At 36.3% G+C, this 23,619-nt stretch overlaps 1 protein-coding gene and 1 pseudogene across 1 annotated transcript in view; both read left to right on the plus strand.

Moving 5' to 3' along the window:
• LOC109371961 (group XIIA secretory phospholipase A2-like) overlaps nt 1-7,261 on the plus strand; it is a 32,054-nt pseudogene extending 24,793 nt beyond the window's left edge.
• LOC109371962 (putative selection and upkeep of intraepithelial T-cells protein 1 homolog) overlaps nt 1-23,619 on the plus strand; it is a 141,870-nt gene that overhangs the window by 112,875 nt on the left and 5,376 nt on the right. Inside the window, exons 2-6 of the mRNA XM_019624746.1 lie at nt 7,256-7,336; nt 8,971-9,318; nt 13,142-13,423; nt 16,311-16,400; nt 21,535-21,633. Of these exons, the coding sequence (XP_019480291.1) occupies nt 7,261-7,336; nt 8,971-9,318; nt 13,142-13,423; nt 16,311-16,400; nt 21,535-21,633 (895 nt within the window). The 5' untranslated portion in view covers nt 7,256-7,260. The remainder of the gene's footprint in view (nt 1-7,255; nt 7,337-8,970; nt 9,319-13,141; nt 13,424-16,310; nt 16,401-21,534; nt 21,634-23,619) is intronic.

The raw sequence follows: 23,619 nt of genomic DNA on the forward strand, positions 1-23,619 counted from the left end.
TCTCTATCTCTCTTTCTTTCTAGGTTAAAAAATGGTTTCTATTTTAATTTCAGTGCTAAGAGGGCATATTCTCTAGGATTTAAATGCTTTGGAATTGATTGTGACTTGTTTTATAGTCTGGTATCTGATCTATCTTGGTGAATATCCTAGGTGTATTTTCAGTTTCTGTGTATAATCTTCTATAAATATAGTGTTAATATTCATAAGATTTTTAAAGCCTTCTTCATCCTTACTGATTTCAGTTTACTTTTCCTGTCAATTACTGAAAGAGGAGCATTAAAATCTGTAACAATAGTTGTAAATTTGTCTATTTCTCTTTTTAGTTTGGTCAGTTTTTGCTTCATGTGTTTTGAATCTTTTTAATTAGAAGCATACACATTTGTGATTGCTATGTTTTCTTGATGAGTTATATTTTCACTATTATAAAATATTCCTCTTTATGCCTGCTAATATTTTGTCCTGAAGTCTTATACTAAGATATTAATTAATATGCTTGCTGTTTAGACAATGTATCTTTTTTCAAGATTTTACTTTTAATCTTTTTGTGTCTTTATAGTTAATTTGTCCCATTTTTATCCAGTTTGACAAAATGAACTGTGAGAAACATTCTTTTACATGTCTACATGGGCAACTGTGAAAGAGTTTCTTGAGGTTTATATCCAAGCATATCCTTACTATATCACAAATACATGAATCCTTAATTTAATGCTAAATTAAGAGGTTACATTCCAGAATAGATGGGTTTAGTTTCACTCTTACCTGCAGTGAATTTTAGCCCCCATTGTCCCAGTCCTCATCAACACTAAATATTATTCAACTTCTTTATTTCGCTCATTTGGTGGGTGAGAAATTGCATCTCCTTTTTCCTATGTTGTGTTTATCTGATCACTAGCGAGATTATTAATTTCTCCATACAGATTTAGATATTCAGTTCTACCCTTTGGTGGATTTTTTATTCACACATTTTAACAACTTATTTGTTAGATTTTTCTATCTTTTTCCTGCATGATTTACAGGCATTTTCTATACCTCTAGGTATTAATCCCTTATTATCATTAGGCTTTGAAAATATCTTCCCAGCATGTCAGACATCTGCTAACTTTGTTTATAATGCCCTTAATTTAGCATAGATATTTAATTTAAAGTTGTAAAATATTTTTCCCATGTAGTTTGTACTTTGGGAACTTATTAAGAAACCTTTTTCACCCCAATGTCACAAAGACATCCTGAGTTTTTATTTATGTGTTTTTTTCCATAGAGTTGAGTCAATTTTACTTGGAACTCATCCTTTTTTAACTGATATGTGATTCTACCTGTATTAGGATTGTGGCAGGGAACAAAAGGCACACTCATATAAAATCCTAAAGATAATCAAATGAAGAAAATGTTTATTCCAGAGTAACTGGAATTAAGTGAGCTCTCAAGACCTGGCTAGCGATGAATCATCTCTCCTCATCATAAACAACAAAGGATGAAATACCGATGTGGGAGCCTGAGAGATCAGAACCGTGGGTGATGGGCCATGAGCATGAGTTGTAGAGAATGAGCCCATTGCCTGAAGCGTGGGCCAAAACAGGAAGGCAGTAGGAAAGAGGTACTCTGGCCCCTTTCTCTTCCCACACTTCACTTTCCTGCCCAGGTCTCCCATAGGCGAGAAAGGAAGGGGTCCCAGTGATTGACTTGGTAGAGATCAGCTCTGCAACCTACAGGATAAGGTAAAGAAGGGTGAGAATGGATCTGAGGGGGCTAATGGAGAAAGACCAGTATATACCACATGCATCAAATGCCACATTTAGTTTTCTTGACTCTCTATTCTGTTTCATTTGGATTTGTCTTTTCTTGCACCAAGACCACTGTGTGTGTGTGTGTGTGTGTGTGTGTGTGTATTTTGTTTTACTATGGCTTTATTAATGTCTCGTGGAGTGAATTAAAAAAACTTTTCTCTCTGTTGTTTTATAATTATCTTAGCTATTAGTAAACATTAATTCTTTCACATAATTTTGAGATTAAACTATTCTATTGTTCCTAATATTCTCCTAGCATTGTATTAGAACTATATTGAGTCTATAAATTAATATGAAGGTAATTTATCTTTAAAATGTTAATATTTCCCCTCTATGAACATTATGTACTTATCCAATTATTTAGGTGTATAAAAATATTTTTAAAACTCCAAAGAGATCTCATGAATTATTTAAATTCACTTAAGTGGAGAAAAGGAGTACTACTTTTAAATTGTATTTGTATTTGTCTATTTTCTTATCACTTTCTGTATGCTTTATGTCATCCACATTTATTCATTTTCTCTTTCATTTCTAATATTTATGCTACACGGACATCTTTATTTTCTTTGTTGGATAAAAACTATTTACACTTTAAGAGAAAGATGTCAAAGATTTTTTTTCCACGTTGAATATGTTTATGGAGAAGTCTATAGGTAGACTTTATCAAGATAAGGAGGATCCTTCCTATTTCCACGTTCAAAGGCTGTAACCATTGTCCACAATCTTCCCCGATATATTCTTAAGACACTTTATTGTAATTTCTTCATCATAGAAAATTTAAATGATTCAAATTTTATGATACATAATAAACAACATTGTTTTATGCTCTATTTTCAAGGAGAGGCAAGTCAAGTTGAAACTTGTGCTTGTTTGAGAATTGTTGTTGAATCCTGATGACAAAAATTAGTTTGAACAAACAGTCCTACACACTGGGTAGGGTTGCCACCTCCAGATTTCTCTTATGAGGGGATGTGCATATACTTTAGACTGGAAAAATAAGCCGTTGCATGCATGCATTCATTGGGGTGTATGTGTGTTTAAAGGTGTGTGGGGAGGATATATCCAAAATACCTGGAAGGAATCTGGGTCTTTAACACTTCAGGAAGCTGGTGTACCAGTCTTGAAATGTTTGCCTTTGACCTTCTATAATCTTGTTTAAGGACATCTTAAAGATAAATAGTCAATCAATATAAATATTATTTATAATACATTTGCATTAAGAAGAATGACAATAAACTGAACAACTGTGTAAATGCAACCCTATTCAAGAGAAAAAAAAAGACATAAGTTTCATCATTAAACAAAATGGAGACCAAAGGTGGGTTTCCAAGGCTGGCGGCGCAGCTTTGTAAATTTAAGGACCCAATCCCCTTCTGTTTTACTTGGTGCTCCATCATCTTCAGCCTATGGCTTCCACTTCAAGGTTCAAGGTATGTCTGAGATAGAGCCATCAGGATGGCATTCAGTCTGGCTTTTAGGAGAAAGAAAAGGTGTGCCTCCTGTGTTTAGGGATAAAAGAAAGTTGTTTATAGTTCTGTCTGCATTGCGTTGGCCAGAAATCAGTCCAATAGCCTCACCTAGCTGCAAGGAATCTGAAAACTATAGCTTTGTTTGGGTTGTTCAATTTCTTCCATATACACAGATTGTTCTTTCCTAAGGAAGAAACAAAGAATTGTTTCTGTTAAGAGAAGACTAGCAATTTGAATGATAAGTAGTAACTAATATATTTTAGATACTGATCCTCTGCTAGTTCTGGGTATTTCAAATTTCTTCTACAAGTATATCAGGAGTTGCCATCTTATGTCTTTAGATAAACACACTATTAAATTTAATGGAGTTCAATTTAACATTTTCCATTGCCATTTTATTCATAGTTTAAGAATTTTGTCCATACAGTAAGTCCCCGACTTACGAGCATTAGAGTTGTGAACTTCCACAGTTATGAATTGACCTCGCATTACAAACATTCGTAGATGCAAACAAATCATGGAAGTAGCTCACGTGTCTGCGGGATATTGTAACAGTTGTGCTGCTGTGTGCTTACTGTACAGTGCGATAATGTACAGTAGTACAGTGCTCAATCAGAGCCCAGGATGTCCAGAAGCAAGAGGAAAAGCAGTGATGATGTGGCGGGGGACTGCTAGGAAGTGCAAAGCAATAACTATGGAAACAAAAGTGAAAATACTTGAGAGATTGGACTGAGGTGAAAAGATGGTAGATGTCACTAGTTCTTATAACATGAATTGTACAACCATTGACTTTACATTGTATATTTGTGTCAAAGGTGTTTAAGACTCACTTTGTCGGACTTACGAACGAACCGGAATTACAAATGTTCTCCTGAAACAGAACTCGTTCGTAAGTCGAGGACTTACTGTATCCCAATTTCATAAAAAGTATATTACTAAAAACTGATCTAACATTTTTACAGCTTTGATTTAGCTTATGTATACCTTATAGACTTAGAGCCTCCACTCACCTATGCACCTTTTATAGAATAGTACTTCTTTTCTTAATTTGCAATGCTAGTTCTACATGGATCAGGTTTCCATGTGTGTTTGGATCTGTATTGGGACCTCTATTTTGTTGATTTATGTATTTATCTATATCTACACTAATACCACAACTCTTTTTAGTTACAATAGTTTTATAATAAGTCTTGATATCACTTAATTCAGATTTTCTCACATTATTGTTCTTCAGAAGAATTTTGGCTCTTTTTGGTCCATCACTATTCTATGCATGTTTTGGAGTCATTCTTTTAAGATTCATAATACAAAACAAAACAACAAAAACAGAAAAAGTCAGAATTTTGACTGAAATGTATTGAATCTATAAAATATTTTGGATAGACTTGACATCTTTATGATATTAAATTTTCCAATGCATAAACACTCATCTCTCTGGGATTTAGCATAACAAAGTAATATCTTTCAATGATACAATTATGATACAGTGTCATAATTTCATTAGTAAAAATTTTGAATCGTTACACTTATTCCTGGGGGCTTTACATTTTTATTACTTTATTAATAAATGATAGTTTTAAAAGGTATATATTCAAACTTTCTGTTGTTGGCAAAAAATGCAAGTAATTTTTTAGTAAAGAAACAAAATAAGTATTTAGAAAAACATGATTTTTTATGTACAATTACAAAAGAATATGCACCTAAGTTATTATAAATGAAAAGAGATTTTAACAAATCGATTAACAAAATCTCAGTTATTAATGTTTGTAAAATTGTTTGTTGGATGTTGATATTACTTTGGGTTATACGAGTACGTGTAGGCTTATAGTTAGAATATTTGTATTGTACCTAATTTAGTTACTACCAATAGTGTTATAGTGAAGTTTATTGTACATGTCTCTTGTGCAGATGTGTATGTATTTCTAATAATCATATACCCAGATGTGGAATTGCTGGATCATAGGCTATATTTATGTTCATGTCTAGTGGAAGATGCTAAAGTGCTTTTAAATACAGTACAGTAGTTCCCCCCCTTATCTGCAGTTTCAGTTACCCACGGTCAACCACAGTTCAAAAATATTAAATGGAAAATTCCAGAAATAAACTTATAAGTTTTAAATTGCGTGCCATTCTAAGTAACGTGCTGGAATCTCATGCTGACCTGCTCTGTCCCACCCATGACGTGAATCGCCCCTTCGTCCAGTGGATCCGTACTTTATATGCTACCCACACATTAGTCACTTAGTAGACATCTCGGTTATCAGATCAGCTATTGCAGTATCACAGTGCTTGGTTTAAGTCGCCCTTATTTTACTTCATAATGGCTCCAAAGTGCAAGAGTAGCGATGCTGGCAATTCATATATGCCAAAGAAAAGTCATAAAGTGTATGTATGTATAGGAAAAATCAGAATATCTAAGGTTCGGTACTATCTGCAGTTTCAGGCATCCACTGAGAGTCTTGAAAGTACCCCCATGGATAAGGGGAGACTACTGTAACATCTTACCAATGCACTCTAACCAGCCATGAACACGAGGAATGCCCTGTCCACCACATTGCACCACATCTTCATCAAAACTTGGTATCATCAGCCTTTCTCATTGTACCCATTCTGGTGGGTGTGACAATGTTACATTGTGGTTTTAATATGCATTTTCCTGATTCTTAATGAGATTCTGCATCTTTTCTTATCTTGACTGCTGTTTGGGTATTTTCTATGTTGAGACTGTTTAGGTCCCTTGCCTACTTTTCTTTTGGCTTATCTACCTTAAAAATAATTTGTGTAATTAAAAACTTTTAAACATATATTCAGGATATCAGCCCTTCATCAGTTGAAGTTTTACAAATATCTATCCCCACTTTGTGGTATTGTATTCATCTATATCATTCTTTCCAATCCCATTTTCTTTTTTAATGGATAGTTAAACCATTGCAAGAGATAGCTAACCTGTAACTTTTCTCTCTAATACATTATTTTCTTGTATTGGAAAACTCAAATCTCAAAATGGAACCACATCATTTATATTTGTACATAAGCACTCCATATTCTAGCAGGTAAAATCTAATATTTTATTTATTGACACATTTAAGATCCTTCATGAACCAGGCTTTGCTTAACTGTTGAATGTATGAAACCAAATATATGCCCCTCAATCCAGCAAACTAATATGTATTCCCATATTTTAGCCGTGTTTTTTTTTCTGTGTAGGACTCTGAGAAAAAGAGCCTATGACTAGACGTATCACTAAGAATTTATTGGAGGAAAGTTGCAATTTAGGCAGCAAAAGTGAGGGGGAAATTAAGAAATAAAGCAAGAAAAAAGTAGCATTTATCTGCTTGCTCCCTCCTATTTCCTGTATCTGATTAATCCAAGTTTATCTCACAAGCAGTTAATACCCCTTCACATATGAGTTATTTTATCCAGGCCCTCTGGGCAGCTGCTGGGGAACTGAGACCCTACCTCCCTGTTGTGGCATTTCCTTTGCATGTGGAAGTAGTGAGAAGAGCCAGAAGTTCCATGGATGCAGGCTGGTCAGACCCTGCCCATCACAATGGAGTTACAGATATGTTGCTCAAGTGGGCCTATTCCCCCCGGAAGGCACATGAGTGTCCCCATCAGGAAAGGAGGCAATGTCAGAGGCAGCAGCCGGGGCTCTCCACTGAGGAAGTGGCCCAGGCCAAGGAGCAGGTGGGACCAAATGAGCGTGGGGATGTGCATAGCTGGGTTCTGTACACCTTTATGCTCTTGTCTGCCACAACTGCCATTCAGAATAGTAATCTGATGAAAGCAGTGAGCCACAGTAAGAGAACAGGAAGGAAAGAGGAAAACAGAGACTCTCACTTGGTCTGACAACTTTGGTTTCACTAAGTCATTTGGTTGTACATCAAAGGGAATTCTCTCGAAGGGCAAGATTTCAAAATCATTTCGTGTGTGTGTGTGTGTGTGTGTGTGTCCATGATTATTCTTGCTGCCTGGTCCCACAATTGCTCTTTCATTTTCCAGGTGTGATGGAGCCTTCATTTTCCAGTGTGTCTGGATACTTTGTGGCCATTTTTCTCTTACAGATGGTAGTACCCACCTCAGGTAGGAATATCTATTTTCTTTTCATGGTGTGTCACATCTATCAGGAAAAATAATGGAGATAAGTGACATTGAAGGAAATGAGGAAGCTTTCTCACTAATGTCCCTCAGGTCCTACCTTTTCTGTTCTAGTTTTGAGGATAAAAATGAGGCTTAAATCAACTTATTATTAAGAAATATTATTTCAGTGACTGTGTCTTTCTGAGCCTAAACTCCATACCACAGTGCTGTAATGATGTGCCCAAAAGAAGAGACAGATAAATATCTACCATCGCCCCCAGGGAGGCTCAAATTCTGGCAAACCATAATGAATATATATCCCTTTACTTAACAATAAACCATGAAAGTTTATGTGACTATGAATTATAAGTTTAGTAGGACCTCAGATAAAGAAATGGGTGTGAGCTGGATCTGTCCGCACATTTTTCTTAGTGCAGTGGGCCTTAAGTGATAATTCAGATTCTTTATGGCGAGAATGATAAACATTGCTGGCAGAGATAGGAATGAATTTGGCATAGTTGAAAGGAGAAAAACTCAGAATATGCAAGGAGCTGTGTGATAGTTTAATCTAGAGTTTCATGACAAATTATTCCAAAATTAGTGATTTAAAACAACCATTTTATTATATCTCACAGGTTTGTTGGTCAGGAATTCTGGCCAGTGCTTAGCTGAGGGATTCTTCTGTTCCATGTGACATAGACTGAGGTCACTTGCTGTATTCAGCTGATGGGCAGGATGACCTGAAGGGCCCAAGATGTCTTCATTCAGATGTCTGGCTCTTTGGTGGAGTAGGCTGGAAAGCTGGGATCAGCTGGGGTTGTCAAATAGTATGCCACACGTGGCCTTTCTGCCATGGTGGTCTCAGTGTAGTCAGACTTCATTTTGGTAGGTCATGGTTTCCAGAAAGAATATTACAAAAAAACAACCCCAAAAAACTGAGAGCTGCTTGTTTTTTAAGATAGGCTCAGAAATTATTGCAGGTTGTCTTCTGCCATATTCTTCCGAGCAAAGCAATCTCAGAACACAGTTTCAAGAGGAGGGGACATAGACCCTTTCTCTTCATGGAAGGAACATCAAAAAACTTGTGGCCATCTTTAATCCACCAAAAATGGAGACTGAAAAAAAGTAGTGGTGTATTTGATAAGTAAAGGATGTTGTTCAGCAATAGTGGTCCACACCCCACCTCTTAACAATGGGAGCATCTTCCATTCCTTTATTAAGTATTTACAGAGTGCCTACTATGTCCAAGCAATGTTTTATGCATTGGGGATAATAAAGAGACTTAAAAAGGAAAATAAAACAAGACTCCGCTATTGTATGACTTACAAATTAGTGGGCCATGAGATGACACAGGGATTTAAAATACCGGGTAGTAATATGTGCTATGAAGACATCTTTAGTTGTAATTAAAGGGAATGTTAAGTGGGTAGTCTTAAAAAGTTCCCTTAAGGAGAGAGAAGGAGGCAGTGACTGGAGTGTCTGGGGAGGAAAGCTGCTATCAGAGTGAAAAGACCTCTGAGAGTAAAGTTTTGAGTCAAGAATCAGAAAGTAGGCTAATGTGTCTGGGGCAGAGGGATCTTAGTGAAGCCTTCTTCTGAGGCCTAAACTAAACCCTTGGTCTCCAACTTCCTCCACAGAGCATTTCACTGTGAGCAGCTCCAGGAGCCACCAGGTGGTCATGGTAGGTGAACATGTTGAGCTCAGCTGCCAGCTGTCACCACCACAGAGTGCAGAACACATGAATGTGGGCTGGTACCGGGATCACTACTCCCAACTAGTCCAAGAGTATGAGCATGGGAAAAAAATCTCTGGAGGAAACACTCAGGACTACATGAATCGCACAGTATTATTGAAGGATGCCCTGGGAGTGGGCAGAATGACCCTCAGAATCTACAATATCAGTATTTTTGATGAGGGGCAGTACCACTGTTTCTTTAAAGATGGTGACACCTATGAAGAAGCCATCATGGATCTGAAGGTGGCAGGTAAGGACAGGGGGGTCATCTCCAGCTTTCCTTGGGAGTGCTACTCTGGACCCGTGATCCAGGATTCATTAAAGCTGGACCGTGAGAAAAAGATCTCAGTGCATTTTCAAAAATTTATAACTTTTCAATATAATGCAATAGTATAATTTATAGAAAAATACATAGAATAATATAATAATCCAAATACTTGGTTAGCAATTTGTTATATTTACTTCAGATAAGTTAAAGTCACCTTTGTACTCCTCGATGGTGCCATTCATTTTTCTCCTTTCCAAGAAGTAATCATTAAACTCATATTATCTCTTTTGGTTTATGTACAGTCATTCATAAAAATAGATAATATTATTTTGTGTGTTTTTAAATTTTACATATTACTATCTTTTACATATTCCATTGACCTGATTATAGACTTACTATTTTATTTTGATATGAATTCATGCTCATTCAAGTAGATACAATTCATTCTTTTTAACTGTAGTATAATATTCCACCCCATAAATATACGACTATTGATTTATGTATTCCCATATTGCTGGGCATTAAGGTAGTAGTCAAGTTCCTGTTCCTATGTTAAACTGTATACTTTGTGAGCAAGAATTCCTTTAGGATCTACAGCTAAGAGGAAGTTGGTAGGCCATTGTGTACAAATATCTTCAAATTAATCTGGCAATTACCCACCAAAATGATTGGATCAATTTATATTTGACTCAAGTCATGCAAAATCTGTATCTACATCAATACTTGGAAGTATCATGTTTTTAAACTTGGGCAATTTTGGTTTTAGTTTTCCTTATTGCTAGTAAATTATTCTTTGTTATAGAATGGAAATTGTATTTCCCTTTCTGCTTCTTGTCTGTTTATTATTTTTGCCCATTTTATTATTGAGTTCTTTGATTTTTTTCTTAATTTATGGGAATTTTTTTTGTTCTAGATGTTACATTTCTGTTTTTATTTATGTAGAAATAATTTTAGTCTTATTTTTTTTGAGAAAAACACTTTTATGGTAATTTTTGTTGCATAGATATAATTTTGAAATTATCAGATTTACAGTTTACCAATTATGATTTATCATTTGTGTAGCACCTTCTTATCCTCATATTATAAAGATATTTCCTTTTAAATGTTTAAAGTTCTTTTTTCACATTTAGTTCTTGAGCTATATGAATTTTACTTTTGTGTTTGTTATGAGATAATAATGTCTTTCAGTATTAAGATATATATTTATTTACTATTTCCAATAATTGTAAGGTATTGCTGTCATCTACAAAGTCCATACCTCCACATGGGTCTTTTTCTGAGTTTTTAATTTGATTATTTAAATTACTATCACTATGTGCCTTGATATATGATAAGGCATATCTTCCAGCCTTGATACCCTTCTTCAAAACTGTGTTGGCCCTTTAATGTATGAATTGTAATTACAAAATTAAATCCTCTTAGTAATTGTGATTGAAATTGTATTGAGTTTATTGACTAATTTAGTGAGATTTGCCATGTTTCTTTATTACATCAAGGAACATTTACTCGGCCTTCTTTATTTTATTTCAATTTTATTTCAGTTAAATTTGATATGTTTACCCATAAAGATCTTGCAAAACTTCTATCAAATTTCATTAGTCAATTTTTTTTGGATTATGAATGGTATGTTATTGCTACACATTTTAATGAACATGGTTGTGATGTAGGAATGTTACTGATTTTTGTTTTCTTTAAATATTGCTTACTTTCTGAATGAAAACATCAAGATTCAAAATTTAATAATTTGAAGAATGCATGGTGAAAAGTCATCAATATTACCATCTTATAGCCATGAATTTCACTTTTCACAGGCAGCTAATATGATTAGTTTCTTAAATACCACTTCCTGAGATATTTTACATTTATATGCATAATATACATAAATATACATATGTACATGTATATGCAAACACAGATATACAAGTACACATATATCTCTATATAATCTTTATATATATATCCATATTTTTTAAAATAAATGCTAATATACTATATACATTGTTTTACAACTTGCTTTTTTTACTTAATAATATGAACTGAAAGAAATTTCATATTGGTATATGAATTTTTTTCTATTGCTTCTATGGTTACAATGTTTTCCATTGTGGATGCTGTAGAAATTATCTTACTCATATCCTATTAAAGAATATGCAGGTTGCTTTCAAGCTTTTGGTGTACAAGCAAAACTCTAATTAATAATTTAAGTAAATAACTACATATCTAACTTCACACATGTGCAGGTATGTGCCCGTATGAAAATTTTAGTATCAGTTTATCAATATCTCACACACACACACACACACACACACACACACACACACTCATACCTTTAGACTTTTATTAGACTTCGTTGAATTGATAGAATAAATTGGGTATGGGGTAGGGTTAATTCACCAGAACATTCACCTTCTAGGTTCCAATCTTTTCTCTCTTACTCCCAGAAATTCTCTAAAACAAACTCAGCATCATTAGCTGACCTCCCTGACACGCAAACATTCAGAGGCAGAAATAGCTAAACCTTCCCTTAATTTCAATCCTTTCCCTGTTCAGGTTCTGTAATTGCTCTTTATCTTGATAGAACTGTGAGCAGATTTTAGGAGATGTTTTTTATATTTCAACCACATTTGGGTTGTCTTCAGCTGAAAGATTAGTTCAAATTAATCATCATTACTGGCAGCCAAAACTCTAAACACATCATTTCTATTTTTTAAAATTTATTTATTATTTGTATACTTGTTTACTCCCCAAAAGAACTTGATGCAGGTTCTATGCTCAAAAAGTAATGATGCAAATTTCAAAATAGCCAATGTAAAGATGGGGACACCTAGTAGGACTTGATTCTAATTTGGATTTTTTAAAATTATTTTTCTTTTTGTATTGAGGTATACTTTACAAATAGTACAGTGCACAAATCTTAAATGTACAGCTCAGTGAATTTTTACATATGGGGACACCCAGGAAATCACCCTTTAGGTCAAGGTATTGAATATTTCCAGCACCCCAGAAAGGTCCATCTTTCTCTTTCCTAGTCAATACCACTCTCCTCCTGTGGAAGTAGCCATCATTCTAACTTCTATCATGATAGATTAGTTTTGCTTCTTCTAGAGTGTGATACAAGTTGAAACACACATTTAGATACACAATTGCTCACCATTATTCATTTATGTTACTGTGAATAGCAAAAAAAATGTGTTCTTTTGCATTTTTTTGTACTATTCTATACTGTAACTGGACAATTAGACTACTTTCAGTTTGGGGCTATTATGAATAATGCTACCATGAGTATTCTTGAACATATTTTTGGTGGCACTATTATTTATTTACCTGAGGGTTAGTGGTGTTGAACAACTTTGCATATACTTATTGGTCATCTGGAGACAATATATATATATATATATATATTTTTTTTTTCTCTTCAAATCTTTTGTCCATTTAAAAAACCAGGGTTATCTGTCTTACTGATTTATAGTATTTTTTAAAATGTATTTTGGACTTAATTCTTTCTCAGATGTGTTGTGAATGTCTTCTAGTTTGTAGCTTTCATTTTCACTTTCTACATGTCTTCTGATGAATAGAAATTATTAACTTCCATAAAATCCAATTTGTCAATCATTTCTTCTATGGTTCATACCTTAGTATCCTGTTAGCTTGGATTTGGGTCAGAGTATTATCCCAGCCCTAATTGTGGCCATCACTATTAAACTTATGGCATATTATATCAGCCACAGAGAATGAAAAGAAGCGTTTACTTGTTAATTCTTGAGTCCACACCAATCATTAATGTCATTTCTCTTTCCTCCTCCAGCTCTTGGCTTGGATATGCATATTAATCTTCAGCCTTCTGGCACAAATGAATTCATGGTGGAATGTAGCTCAGGAGGGTGGTTTCCAAAAGCTGAGATGGAGTGGAGAGACAGCAGAGGGAACATGATTCCATCTTCATCAAAAATCTTCTTTCAGGATGCAGATGGATTATTGCACCTAAAGATGAGTGTTCTTCTCAAAAATAATACTGATCATTCTGTCACTTGCTGCTTTCGTAACCCAGTTACTGGTCAAGAGAAAAGGGCAGGTGTTGTCCTACCAGGTGAGCACTTGTGGCTTACCTTCTTGTTTGCATCAGTGTGACAACTAAAAATAAAATTAAGTGAAATAATAAATGTGAAATTGCTTTATAAACTATGAACTGCCATAGACATGTAATATTCAAACCTTATTAAGTGGTTGGGAACAATGAAAACACCAGATGCTAAGAGGACTGTTTTTAAAAATGGAAGGTACTATAAGAATCAGAGAAAGAGCCCTTATTCTATTTAGCATCTTAAAACTTCAAAAGTCATATGTCATTTGAATGCTAGATCTACTCTTTCTAGCTTTGTGAACTTAGTTGTCACTTGGCCTTCAAGACCATTGATTTTTCTCATTTGAAAATGGTAACATATATGGTATTTTGAATTTGAAATAAAATACTGCAAGTGAAATGGCTTTATAAGACATAAAGCAATATGCATAATTAACAGGGATTTAAAAATTATGGATGCCACAAGTGGGCTTTTTACTACCTTATGAAGAAATAGATATGTAGAGAAGCCAGTTACTATAGATCCAGAAACCAATAAGTGATGTATCCAGGATTAGATCCCAGCTCCTCACCCGTTATCCGAGGTTAGTTTTCTCTGGCAAGGGGTGGTTGTGATCAGAGAGGTAAGAGGCCAACACCATAAATTGTGACCTTTGTGCTTCAGCCAGTGAGTATGTGCAGTCCTAGAGAAATGAAAGTCAATGGAAAGGACAAGAGGTAGGAGGAGTGAAAAGAGCCCATTTTCAGTAGGACAACAGCTCCACGGTTATACAAAAAGACTTTCCCCATCAGTAGTTCAAACACAATAGAAATAGTCAGATAGTTCATAGGGTTCTACTTCTTGAGGTAATGCAAACACTCAGGTTCACTTAGATTGTTCACAGTCAACCCCCCTAGGGACCTGAAAAACCTGTTGATCAAGCAAAACAAAGTCTATTAGACCTAATGTAGGAAGAGAGAACATCATTTTGACAGAGTATTAATAGCACTCTAAAATGGGTAATTAGAGGAAGATATTTATACAGTTTTATAGCCTCTGCTGGGTGATTTTAAAGTAGGTCTTGAAAGGTGACACCTAGTTAGAATTTGCAGAGTTTATAATACAATAGCTTTGGATTGGTGGGCACAGTAAGATGAAGGTCTTGAAGTGAGTCTTGATAAGTCAATCATTAGTTTTATTGAATAAACCATTTTAGTTTATTCACAGCCTTATCTCCCAGGAGCAAGAATTTCGAACCAGCAGCCAGATTATTGTTGTTTTCAATTGTTTAGTATGAGGACAGAAAAGTATGTCTAACACCAAAATTGTTTACCACAAGGACCAATGCTTAACATAGGGACGGGGAATTGTTTTGGTTCCATTTCTCAAAGGGATTATTGCTGAAAAGAAAAAGGAGGAACATCATCAGTGTCTACAAGATGGTCTTTGGATGTGATCTCAGATCAATTTTAGCCTTTTTGTAGAGAATTGAACAGAGAAGATACCTCTTTAACTAGATCCAGTTCACAAAGCCTCAGTATCAGGAAATTACAAAATGGCCTTTTTTCTCATGGTCATGGAAGAAGAATTAGGAAGTTGATAAATAAATTTTGGAAGCCCCTTTCTCCTGTTCATCAAAACCCCACTTTATGTGCTTAGAGCTCTTTGTAATTCAATATTAACCCCCTTCGTCAACTCACAATTTCAATCTTCTGTTTGGTTTCATGGGAGACTTACTTCTGGCTTTCCTTTTATTCCTATATTTGTATTCTGAGTCATTCAGGATTTTTGGATTGGCCAACCTAATCAATGTTGTTGAAGTTGAAGTATAATGTAGAAACTTGGATCCCAGGCTTTTTTCATGTTGATTTTTCATTTGAATGAAAGCCTTTCATAAAATGAAACAACAAATTCAGTCCTGGTGATAGCCAAGTAAGGGAGATACCTGGACAGTGGAGCTGTTATTCTTTTTGTTGTTCCTAAAATCCATGTGTTTCTCAAATTCCAATAGTTTGGTGTTAATCTACTGGGTTAACTTGCTTTACTTCAAACCATTTATTAATTTAATACATTAAGATATTTGTGTTCTGCATCTGAAAATAATACTGGAGGTATTGCCTGTCTGATTCTGTGGTTTGTGAGTTTGTGTGTTTGTCTCTTTCCAACTTTACCTTCTTCATTCCCTAAGAAACAATGCTTGTCTCCTTTCACAATATCTCATACACAAGGCTTTAAAAATCCTACTCTCCAAGTCACCGGTGATTAGTAGTAATGATAGGGCAAATACTGTCATTGCACTTTCCCTATTTTCTGAAATTTTAAGAGTTTCAGGAGTTCCTTCCTTCATCACCACTCAAAATTTGTTATTTTCTTAATTTAAATATTTTGAGCAGGATGTTGAGTGTTCTCTCCTGGGAGAATTTTTTTGTCACATTGGTCCTAATACACAGGGAATTTGAACACAAAATGCCAGAAGACTTTCACAGTTTTATTTCTGGAATTGCAGAGCTCTCATATTTTCTTCAAACTTCCTGAAATTTCACCAACGGCACTTCTGATCCAGTTTCACAGACATTGGTTTCCCTAAATCTCACAAACATTGTGGTCCTCAGGACCCTGTCCTACAATTTTCTTCATCCTATATATTTGCCCCTGGAATCTAAGAAGAGAAGTAGAAAGTTATTCCTCCCTTCAATCCTGTTCCACCCTTGGCCAAATACTGCCTAAATTCTGGTCTTCCCCTTAGTCCATTTTCATGGGCCAGTAGTCCTCATCTGAACCCAGAGTACATTTCAGAGTGTAATGGGGATGATAAGTGTGGATTCTGCTTCCTCAGGAGCAATTTTCCATCCCTATTGGATTCTTGTGATCCTGCTGCCCTACTTAATCAAGACTTTCTGCTTTCTCTTCCAGATATTCTGTTCAACTCATCAGTGTATATGCATTTATGGCTCCTTGTATATTTGATCATTGTGCCTGGTCTTCTGATACTCAGAATAAAAGGTATTTCATTCATGGAAGGTAAAGAGCTCTGAAGCTTTCTTTACTTGATGTCAAGTGCTTAGAAGTTTATACAAAACTGTGTGGGTGGTGACCAGTTAGCTCAGTTGGCTAGAGTGTGGTGATGATAACGCCAAGATTGCCAGTTCGATCCCTGCATGGGCCACTGTGAGCTGCACCCTTCTTAAAAGAGTCAAGTATGCCATTGTAGCATGAAACCAATGTGTAACCAATGACCATGGCTGTTCCCCGATAAAACTTAAAAAACAAAGACAAACAAATAAAAAATATGTGTATACCTGCCTCTCAATGTGTCACACTGCTATACTTGCCAAAGAAGGTCTCAATGTCTTGAGTTATGCCTCAGGTTAAGCTGCCATTCTCCCTCCTTATGTGGTTCTGTAGGGTGTAGGCACTGCTGATGTCTATTACCACCAAGACCTCCTGATCCATTGAGTCATCATTGCTTGTTTCCATCACTTGGAATTTCAATAATAGTAATTCTGTCCTCTTCCACACACAGAGCCATGGATCTTTAGACTTATCCCTCAAGTTGTTGAGAATATTTTGTTTTGATAACATGAGAAAGAGAAAAGTATATGAACCAATAACCAGATTCATGGTCCTCCTGAATCTCCTCTCAACTCTCCTTTTGCTCTTCCTATGAAACTAAGATAAATGTATCTTTTTTCTTCCCTATTAGAGGTAAGAAATGAAGCCTTAATTTCAGGGAACTGAGAACAGAGAGCAGAATAGATATCAGATACAGTTGAGAATGACTCCTTAAGTACTTCACCTTAGGAACTTCAGACCATGCATTCTATAACTTTGAATGAGTATTTGTCATGTGCCAGCAGATATGATAAATAATTTGTAGTAAATATCTTACTAACTTATCCAAACAATCCTATATAGTAGGTTCTGTTTATTATTATCATTTTTAGATGAAGAAATTAAAGATCAAAGTTTTTAGGTGAATTGTTCAAGCTCAAACAACCTATAAATACAGAGCCAGGATTCAAACCTAGATTTTTCAAATGCCAAACACTTTGCTCCACAATCAGGCTCTTCTTTATGTTGTGTGGTATCAAGACCGTTCTCTTATCCTTGCAACGATGGAGAGGTCACTAACTCATTAGACAGCTTGATTTGTTTATTCATTTATTCAACAAATGTATATTGAGCATCTCCTAGATGCACTGTTCCAGATACTGACAATATAGTAGGGGGAGAGAGCCGTCATAGACCTTATTTTTAGTGTAATGTGAGAAAATTCTTCTTTTTGGAAATTTCTTGTTGGTAATTGCTTGTATTTGTGACTCAAAATACAAGCAAACATATAGATTTGTCTTTCTCGGTCTGACTTATTTCACTTAGCATAATTCACTCCAGGTCCATCCATGCTGCCACAGATGGCAAGAACCCATTTCCTTCCATGGCTGAGCAATACTTCACTGTATATATATATATATATATATATATATATATATATATATATATATATATATATATATCACCTCCTTTTTATCTATTCATCCATTAACAAATACCCAGGCTGCCTCCACATCTTGACCATTGTAAACATAGCTGCAATGAACATATGGATGCACACGTCCCCTCAAAGTAGTGTTTTGGGTTTCTTCAGATAAATACCCAGATGTAGGATTACTGGGTCCTTCTTTGTCTCTTATTATAGCCTTTGTTTTAAAATCTGTTTTGTCTGGTATAAGTATTGCTACTCCAGCTTTTTTTTGTTTTTTGTTTTTATTTCATTTCCATTTTCATGAAATATCTTTTCCCATCCCTTTACTTTCCATCAGTGGGTGTCTTTCAATCTGAAGTGAGTCTCTTATACACATCATATGGAAAGGGTTGGTTTTCTTATCTATTCAGCCCGCCTATGTCTCTTGATTAAAGCATTTAATCCGTTTACAGTGAAAGTAATTGTTGACAGATATGTAGCTATTGCTATGTTATTATTCATAATTTTGATTTTTTTCCATCTTAAAGAAGTCCCTCTACATTTCATGTACTTCTGGTTTGATGATGATGAACTCTTTAGCTTTTTCTTGTCTGGGAAGCTCTTTATCTGTCTTTCAGTTTTAGATGATAGTCTTGCTGGGTAGAATAATCTTGGTTGAAAGTCCTTACTTTTCATCATGTTCAATGTTTCATGCAAATCACTTCTGGCCTGCAAAGTTTCTGTTGAGAAATCAGCTGACAATCTTATGGGGGCTCTCTTATAAGTTATTAATTGTCTTTCTCTTGCTGCTTTTAGGATCCTGTCTTTGTTTTTAACCTTTGCCATTTTAATTATGATGTGTCTTGGTGTGGGCCTGTTTGGGTTCATCTTGTTTGGAACTCTCTGCACGTCCTGGACTTGTATGTCAATTTTCTTCACCAGGTTAGGAAAGTTTTCAGTCATTATTTCTTCATATAGGTTCTCAATTCCTTGCTTTCTTTCTTCTTCTGGTATGCTATGATGCAAATGTGGTTACACTTGATGTTGTTCTAGGGGTCTCTTAAACTATCTTCATTTTCTAAAATTCTCTTTTCTTTTTACTGTTCTGATTAAGTGTTTTCTGCTACATTGTCTTCCAAATCTTCAATTTGATCCTCTGCTTCATCTATTCTGCTGGCGATTCCTTCTAATTCATTCTTCATTTCAGTTATTGTATTCTTCACTTTTGACTGATTCTTTTTTATGGTTTCTATGTCCTTTTTTATGCTTGCTATCCTTTTGCTAAAGTTCTCACTAGGTTTCTTGAGCATTCTTATAACCATTGTTTTTAACTCTGTATCTGGTAGGCTGCTTGCCTCCATTTCATTTAGTTCTGTTTATGAAAATTTCTTGTGTTCTTTCATTTAAGATACATTTCTTTGTTTCCTCATTTTGGCTGCCTCTCTGTGTTTGTTTCTATGTTTTAAGTAGATCTTCTATGGCTCCCAGTCTTGGCTGAGTGGACTTATGTAGTGCCCTGTGGGGCCCTGGCATAGTTTCCCTGGTCACCTGCTCCCAAATGCTCCAGGATTGTCCCTTGTGTGGGTTGTGTGTGCCCTCCTGCTGTAGTTGCGCCTTAATTGCTATTGGCATGTCAGTGGGTGGGGTTGACCCTCAGGCTGATTGGCTGTAGGGTTTGGCCATATCCTCAGCTTACCAGGTGGTATGCAAGGGGCTTACCCCACAGAATGGGATTTGCCCCAGTGGGCTCTGGTGCCTGTTGAGATTGCCCTTTCTGTGTGCCACTTGTGAGGTTAATTGGGTGGTGCTCTGCTGTGACCTGAAGCCAACCTCCAAGTATATCGGTTCTAGGGCCTCTTGGGAGGAGCTCTGGTGCAGGCCCAGATCACCCACTACCTGTGACCAGCCTGGGACTACATGGTGGGAACTACAAAGTGAGCCACAGTTGTTAACTACCTGTGCTAAGCCTGGAGGCATGTGGGAGAGACCGTGCTATCAACCAAGAATGTCTGACACCAGTATACCTGTCTTGGGGTAGCTCTGCAAAAAGCCAGGACACCCTGAGGCCTGTTGCCACCTGCCCAATTTCTTTAGATTCAGCCACTAATAAAGACTCCTTCAGGATGCAAGTTGGGTGAGGCAGTCTCAGGGAGTCACTAGAGTGGGAAAAGTGTGGTCACCAGGTAATGTAGATTCTGTTTTGGTGCTAGTGCTGAGCCTGGGGCAACTCAGCATAAGTCTCAGAGTACATCGAGGCCAGTTGCTGCCCACCTGGGGCCTGTGAACTCTGATAGTTTTCCAAGAAAAAATGCAATGGAGGGTAGGGGGGTTGGTTGCTTGTGAGAAAGTGCCTCCAGCATTGGGGGTGTTTGGTGGTGTGGGGTCCCAGTGGAGCTCACCAGACCAATTCTAATTCAGATTTGGCCATGGGTGTGTGGGGATGGCTCAACACAGGCAAGATGGCACTTGCTCACCGGACACATGGGAGAAAGTCCCCACAGAGGGGAAAATGGTGACTGTCCGCCAGCCCCTGCCCCAAAGCTACACAACCCAGTTGGCTCCCCACATGCCCCTGATGCCCCCTGAGTCACCATCCCTCTGCGAGAGCCCAGGGTGAGTGAGCCTATGCCTGGGCTTTTTAAGAGGACTCCTGGGTTTCCCGCAGCCTTCTGTACCACTCAGATGGTCAGAATCCCAAGTTTTTCACAGCCAGATGTTGAGAGGGCTTCTCCTGTCAGCATCAGTACTCCAAGCTGGGAAGACTGGTGTGGGGCTGGGGTCCCTCGCTCCTCTGGGGAGAACCTCCATAACTGAGATATCCCTCCTGGTTCTTGACCACCACATGAAGGTTTGTGGTCAGCCCAATTTGTGTCCCTACCCCTCCTACCAGTCTTGGTTTGTTTCTTCTTTATATCATTAGTTATAAAACTTCTGTTCTGCTAGACTTCAGGTGGTTCTCCAGCTTGAGTTTTCAAGAATTTCGTTGTAATTTTAATGTGTTCATGAAGGAGGTAGGCACAGTGTTTATCTACTCCACCATCTTGGATCTCTAAATGAATTTTTTTTAATCTAGCTTGATGTAGGAAATCATGGTTTACTACAAAGAGTTTTCCAGCCTTGAAATAATCTTTCTCCCACTGCAGTAATCTCTCTAGAAAATAAGTATTCAAGCCAAGATTGAATGAATAGCAAGGATGCTGTAGAAAAGAGCTTTGCATTATAATGAAGGCCCTTGCATCTGTAAAATTCTTGACTTCCAAGGCACTTTTGTTCTCCTAGCTAACTCAGAGTTTCCAAAAACTACCACGTTGTTGGTCCTATCAACTTGAGACCTTAAGATGTCACAAGGTTATAGTGACCAGGACCCCACTTTTTCTAGATCTTATTTCTAGGCTGATCACATACTACACAGTATGGAGACTAGCAGGAAGAGATCATTATTTTTAACCCTGCTCTATTCTCAGCTTAAATGACTGTGAGCCCTGATTTCTGGCTTTATCTTCACCCACAATCCTACCTTTCATGCCTGAACTCTGATATAAGTTGAATAGCTCTGAGTAGACATCTCAAAGAGAACTTTAAAAAAGTTTCCTATATTCAGTATGTTTATTGTTATTCCAAAGTATCCTTAAAATCCTACCTTCCTAATTCTCTTTCTCTTTGACTCTTTTTCAGTTGCACAGAATAAACGGTGCATTCTCTTACTGGTTGAGTGTTTCTTTATCCTGGTGCCTGTTTTGATCTTTCCTGTCTACTGGATAATCAGGAATAGAGGTAAGTGGAACTAGAAAAAATGGAGTTTTTCAGATCATCTCTTCTCTGGCTGGTGCCCTATTTACTAGGAGGTATTTAGATAAAGCTGGGTGACCTTTTTAGCAGCAACAGGAGGTGGAATCAGGGTTATGCGACATCTCAGAGGTTTCAGATTTTGTTCCCTGAACAGTTAGAAGCCCAGCATTTTAGGCTGTACTGATTGATGGCTGTGTTTCCACCATCACTCATAGTGACAGCTGCTTGTGCACCAGGGGAAAATATATATTTCTTCAGGTCTCGCAGACATTTAATCACAAATTATTAAGTTCAGACACTCATTTATGAAACACAATTATTGATGTCACCTATAGGTTGGCTCTAAAGCCACAATTCAAAAATATTTTTGAGTTAGAGATCTTCTTTGAAAAATTAATGAAATAATCCAAATGCACAATTTTACATATTTAATTTTCTATTCAATTTCAAGACTATTGAAAGCTATCATTTAACCCTCCTGACATATATTTAGATGCTATTTAGAAGTGTGATTATACTATATCATATGCCTTATTATGATATTATCTGGGAATTTAGCAATACCTTTCATTCATTTTCAGTCACTGGGAAGTATTAACATAAGACAATGACTAAGTAAGCAAAAGAGTCACTTTATTATTTGCTATGGCTTTTTCAAATCTAGTATATATTTCTGAGTTGTCCCCACGCAAAGCCCATTACACATATTTATACCCCCAAGCCTCAAATCTTAACGAACCCAAACCTCAAATTTTAACAAACAAGCGAGCACAAATAATAGTCCCATCAGAGTCAACTAGAAAATAGTAAGCATGTGTAAGAATGTATACGATGGAATTCTTTATCCAACAGTATGGGAGGTCTGAATACCTTAAACCACTCTCTGACAACAATATATGTGCTGTAGCATCTATCTATCATTTATCTAATCTATCAATCTATATCCATCTACCAACCATTATTTTCAAGTTATTTTTGAGCTACTGAGAAGCATTGTTGAAGGAAATTCCTCTGACAAAGGAAAATGAAACCAGAAGGAAATGTGGACGTTAAGATTTAAGGAAGAGTAAGAGAAAGGGAAAATATCTATGAGAATATTCTTATCCTATTAAGTTCTTTAAAAACCCCATTTGACTGTTTCTCTTCATGTTGTCCCACCACTTGGCTCTGGACACAGGTACAGACACAGGAAGTATACAGCAAAGTGGATGTCTTAGTCCATTCAGGGTTCTATAACAAAAGCCACAGATTGGGTGGCTTGTAAACAGCAGAAATTTATTTCTGATAGTTCTAGAGGCTGGAAAGTCCAAGATCAAGGTGCCAGGATGGTCACATTCTGGTGAAGGCCCTCTTCCTGGTTTATGGTTGGCATCTTCCCACTATGTCCTCACATGGCGGAATGGGGCTAGGGAGTTCTGTGTGGTCTCCTTTATAAAAATACTAATCCCACTAATGAAGGCTCCAACTTCATGAACTAATCTCCCAAAGACTGAACTTCTTAATGCTAGCTATCACATCAAACATTAGGATTTCAACATATGAATTTTGAGAGGGACATAAACATTTAGACCATAGTAGTGAAGATAAGTAAACAAACAAACAAACAAAAATAATAGAAAACTTTAAAATATGTTTGATGGTGGAAAGCAAAAATTATATTTTTTGATTAGATTTTTTTATTATTCTCATTTTTAAAAATTAATTTTTATTAAATATATTTGGGGTGATATTGGTTAATAAAATTATATAGGCTTCAAGTGTACTTTTCTATAATATGTAGATGTAACATATGTGACAACTACAACATAAATAAGGAAAGTAAAGGGACTTACCGTATTTGCCGGCGTATAAGACGACTCGGCGTATAAGATGACTCGGCGTATAAGACGACCCCCTAACATTTCCACTCAAAATACAGAGTTTGTTATATGGTCGGCTGTGTGCGATTTTGCGAGTGTGGTAAAATCGCAT

Source organism: Hipposideros armiger, unplaced genomic scaffold (genome assembly GCF_001890085.2).
Source record: "Hipposideros armiger isolate ML-2016 unplaced genomic scaffold, ASM189008v1 scaffold_605, whole genome shotgun sequence".
NCBI lineage: Eukaryota > Metazoa > Chordata > Mammalia > Chiroptera > Hipposideridae > Hipposideros > Hipposideros armiger.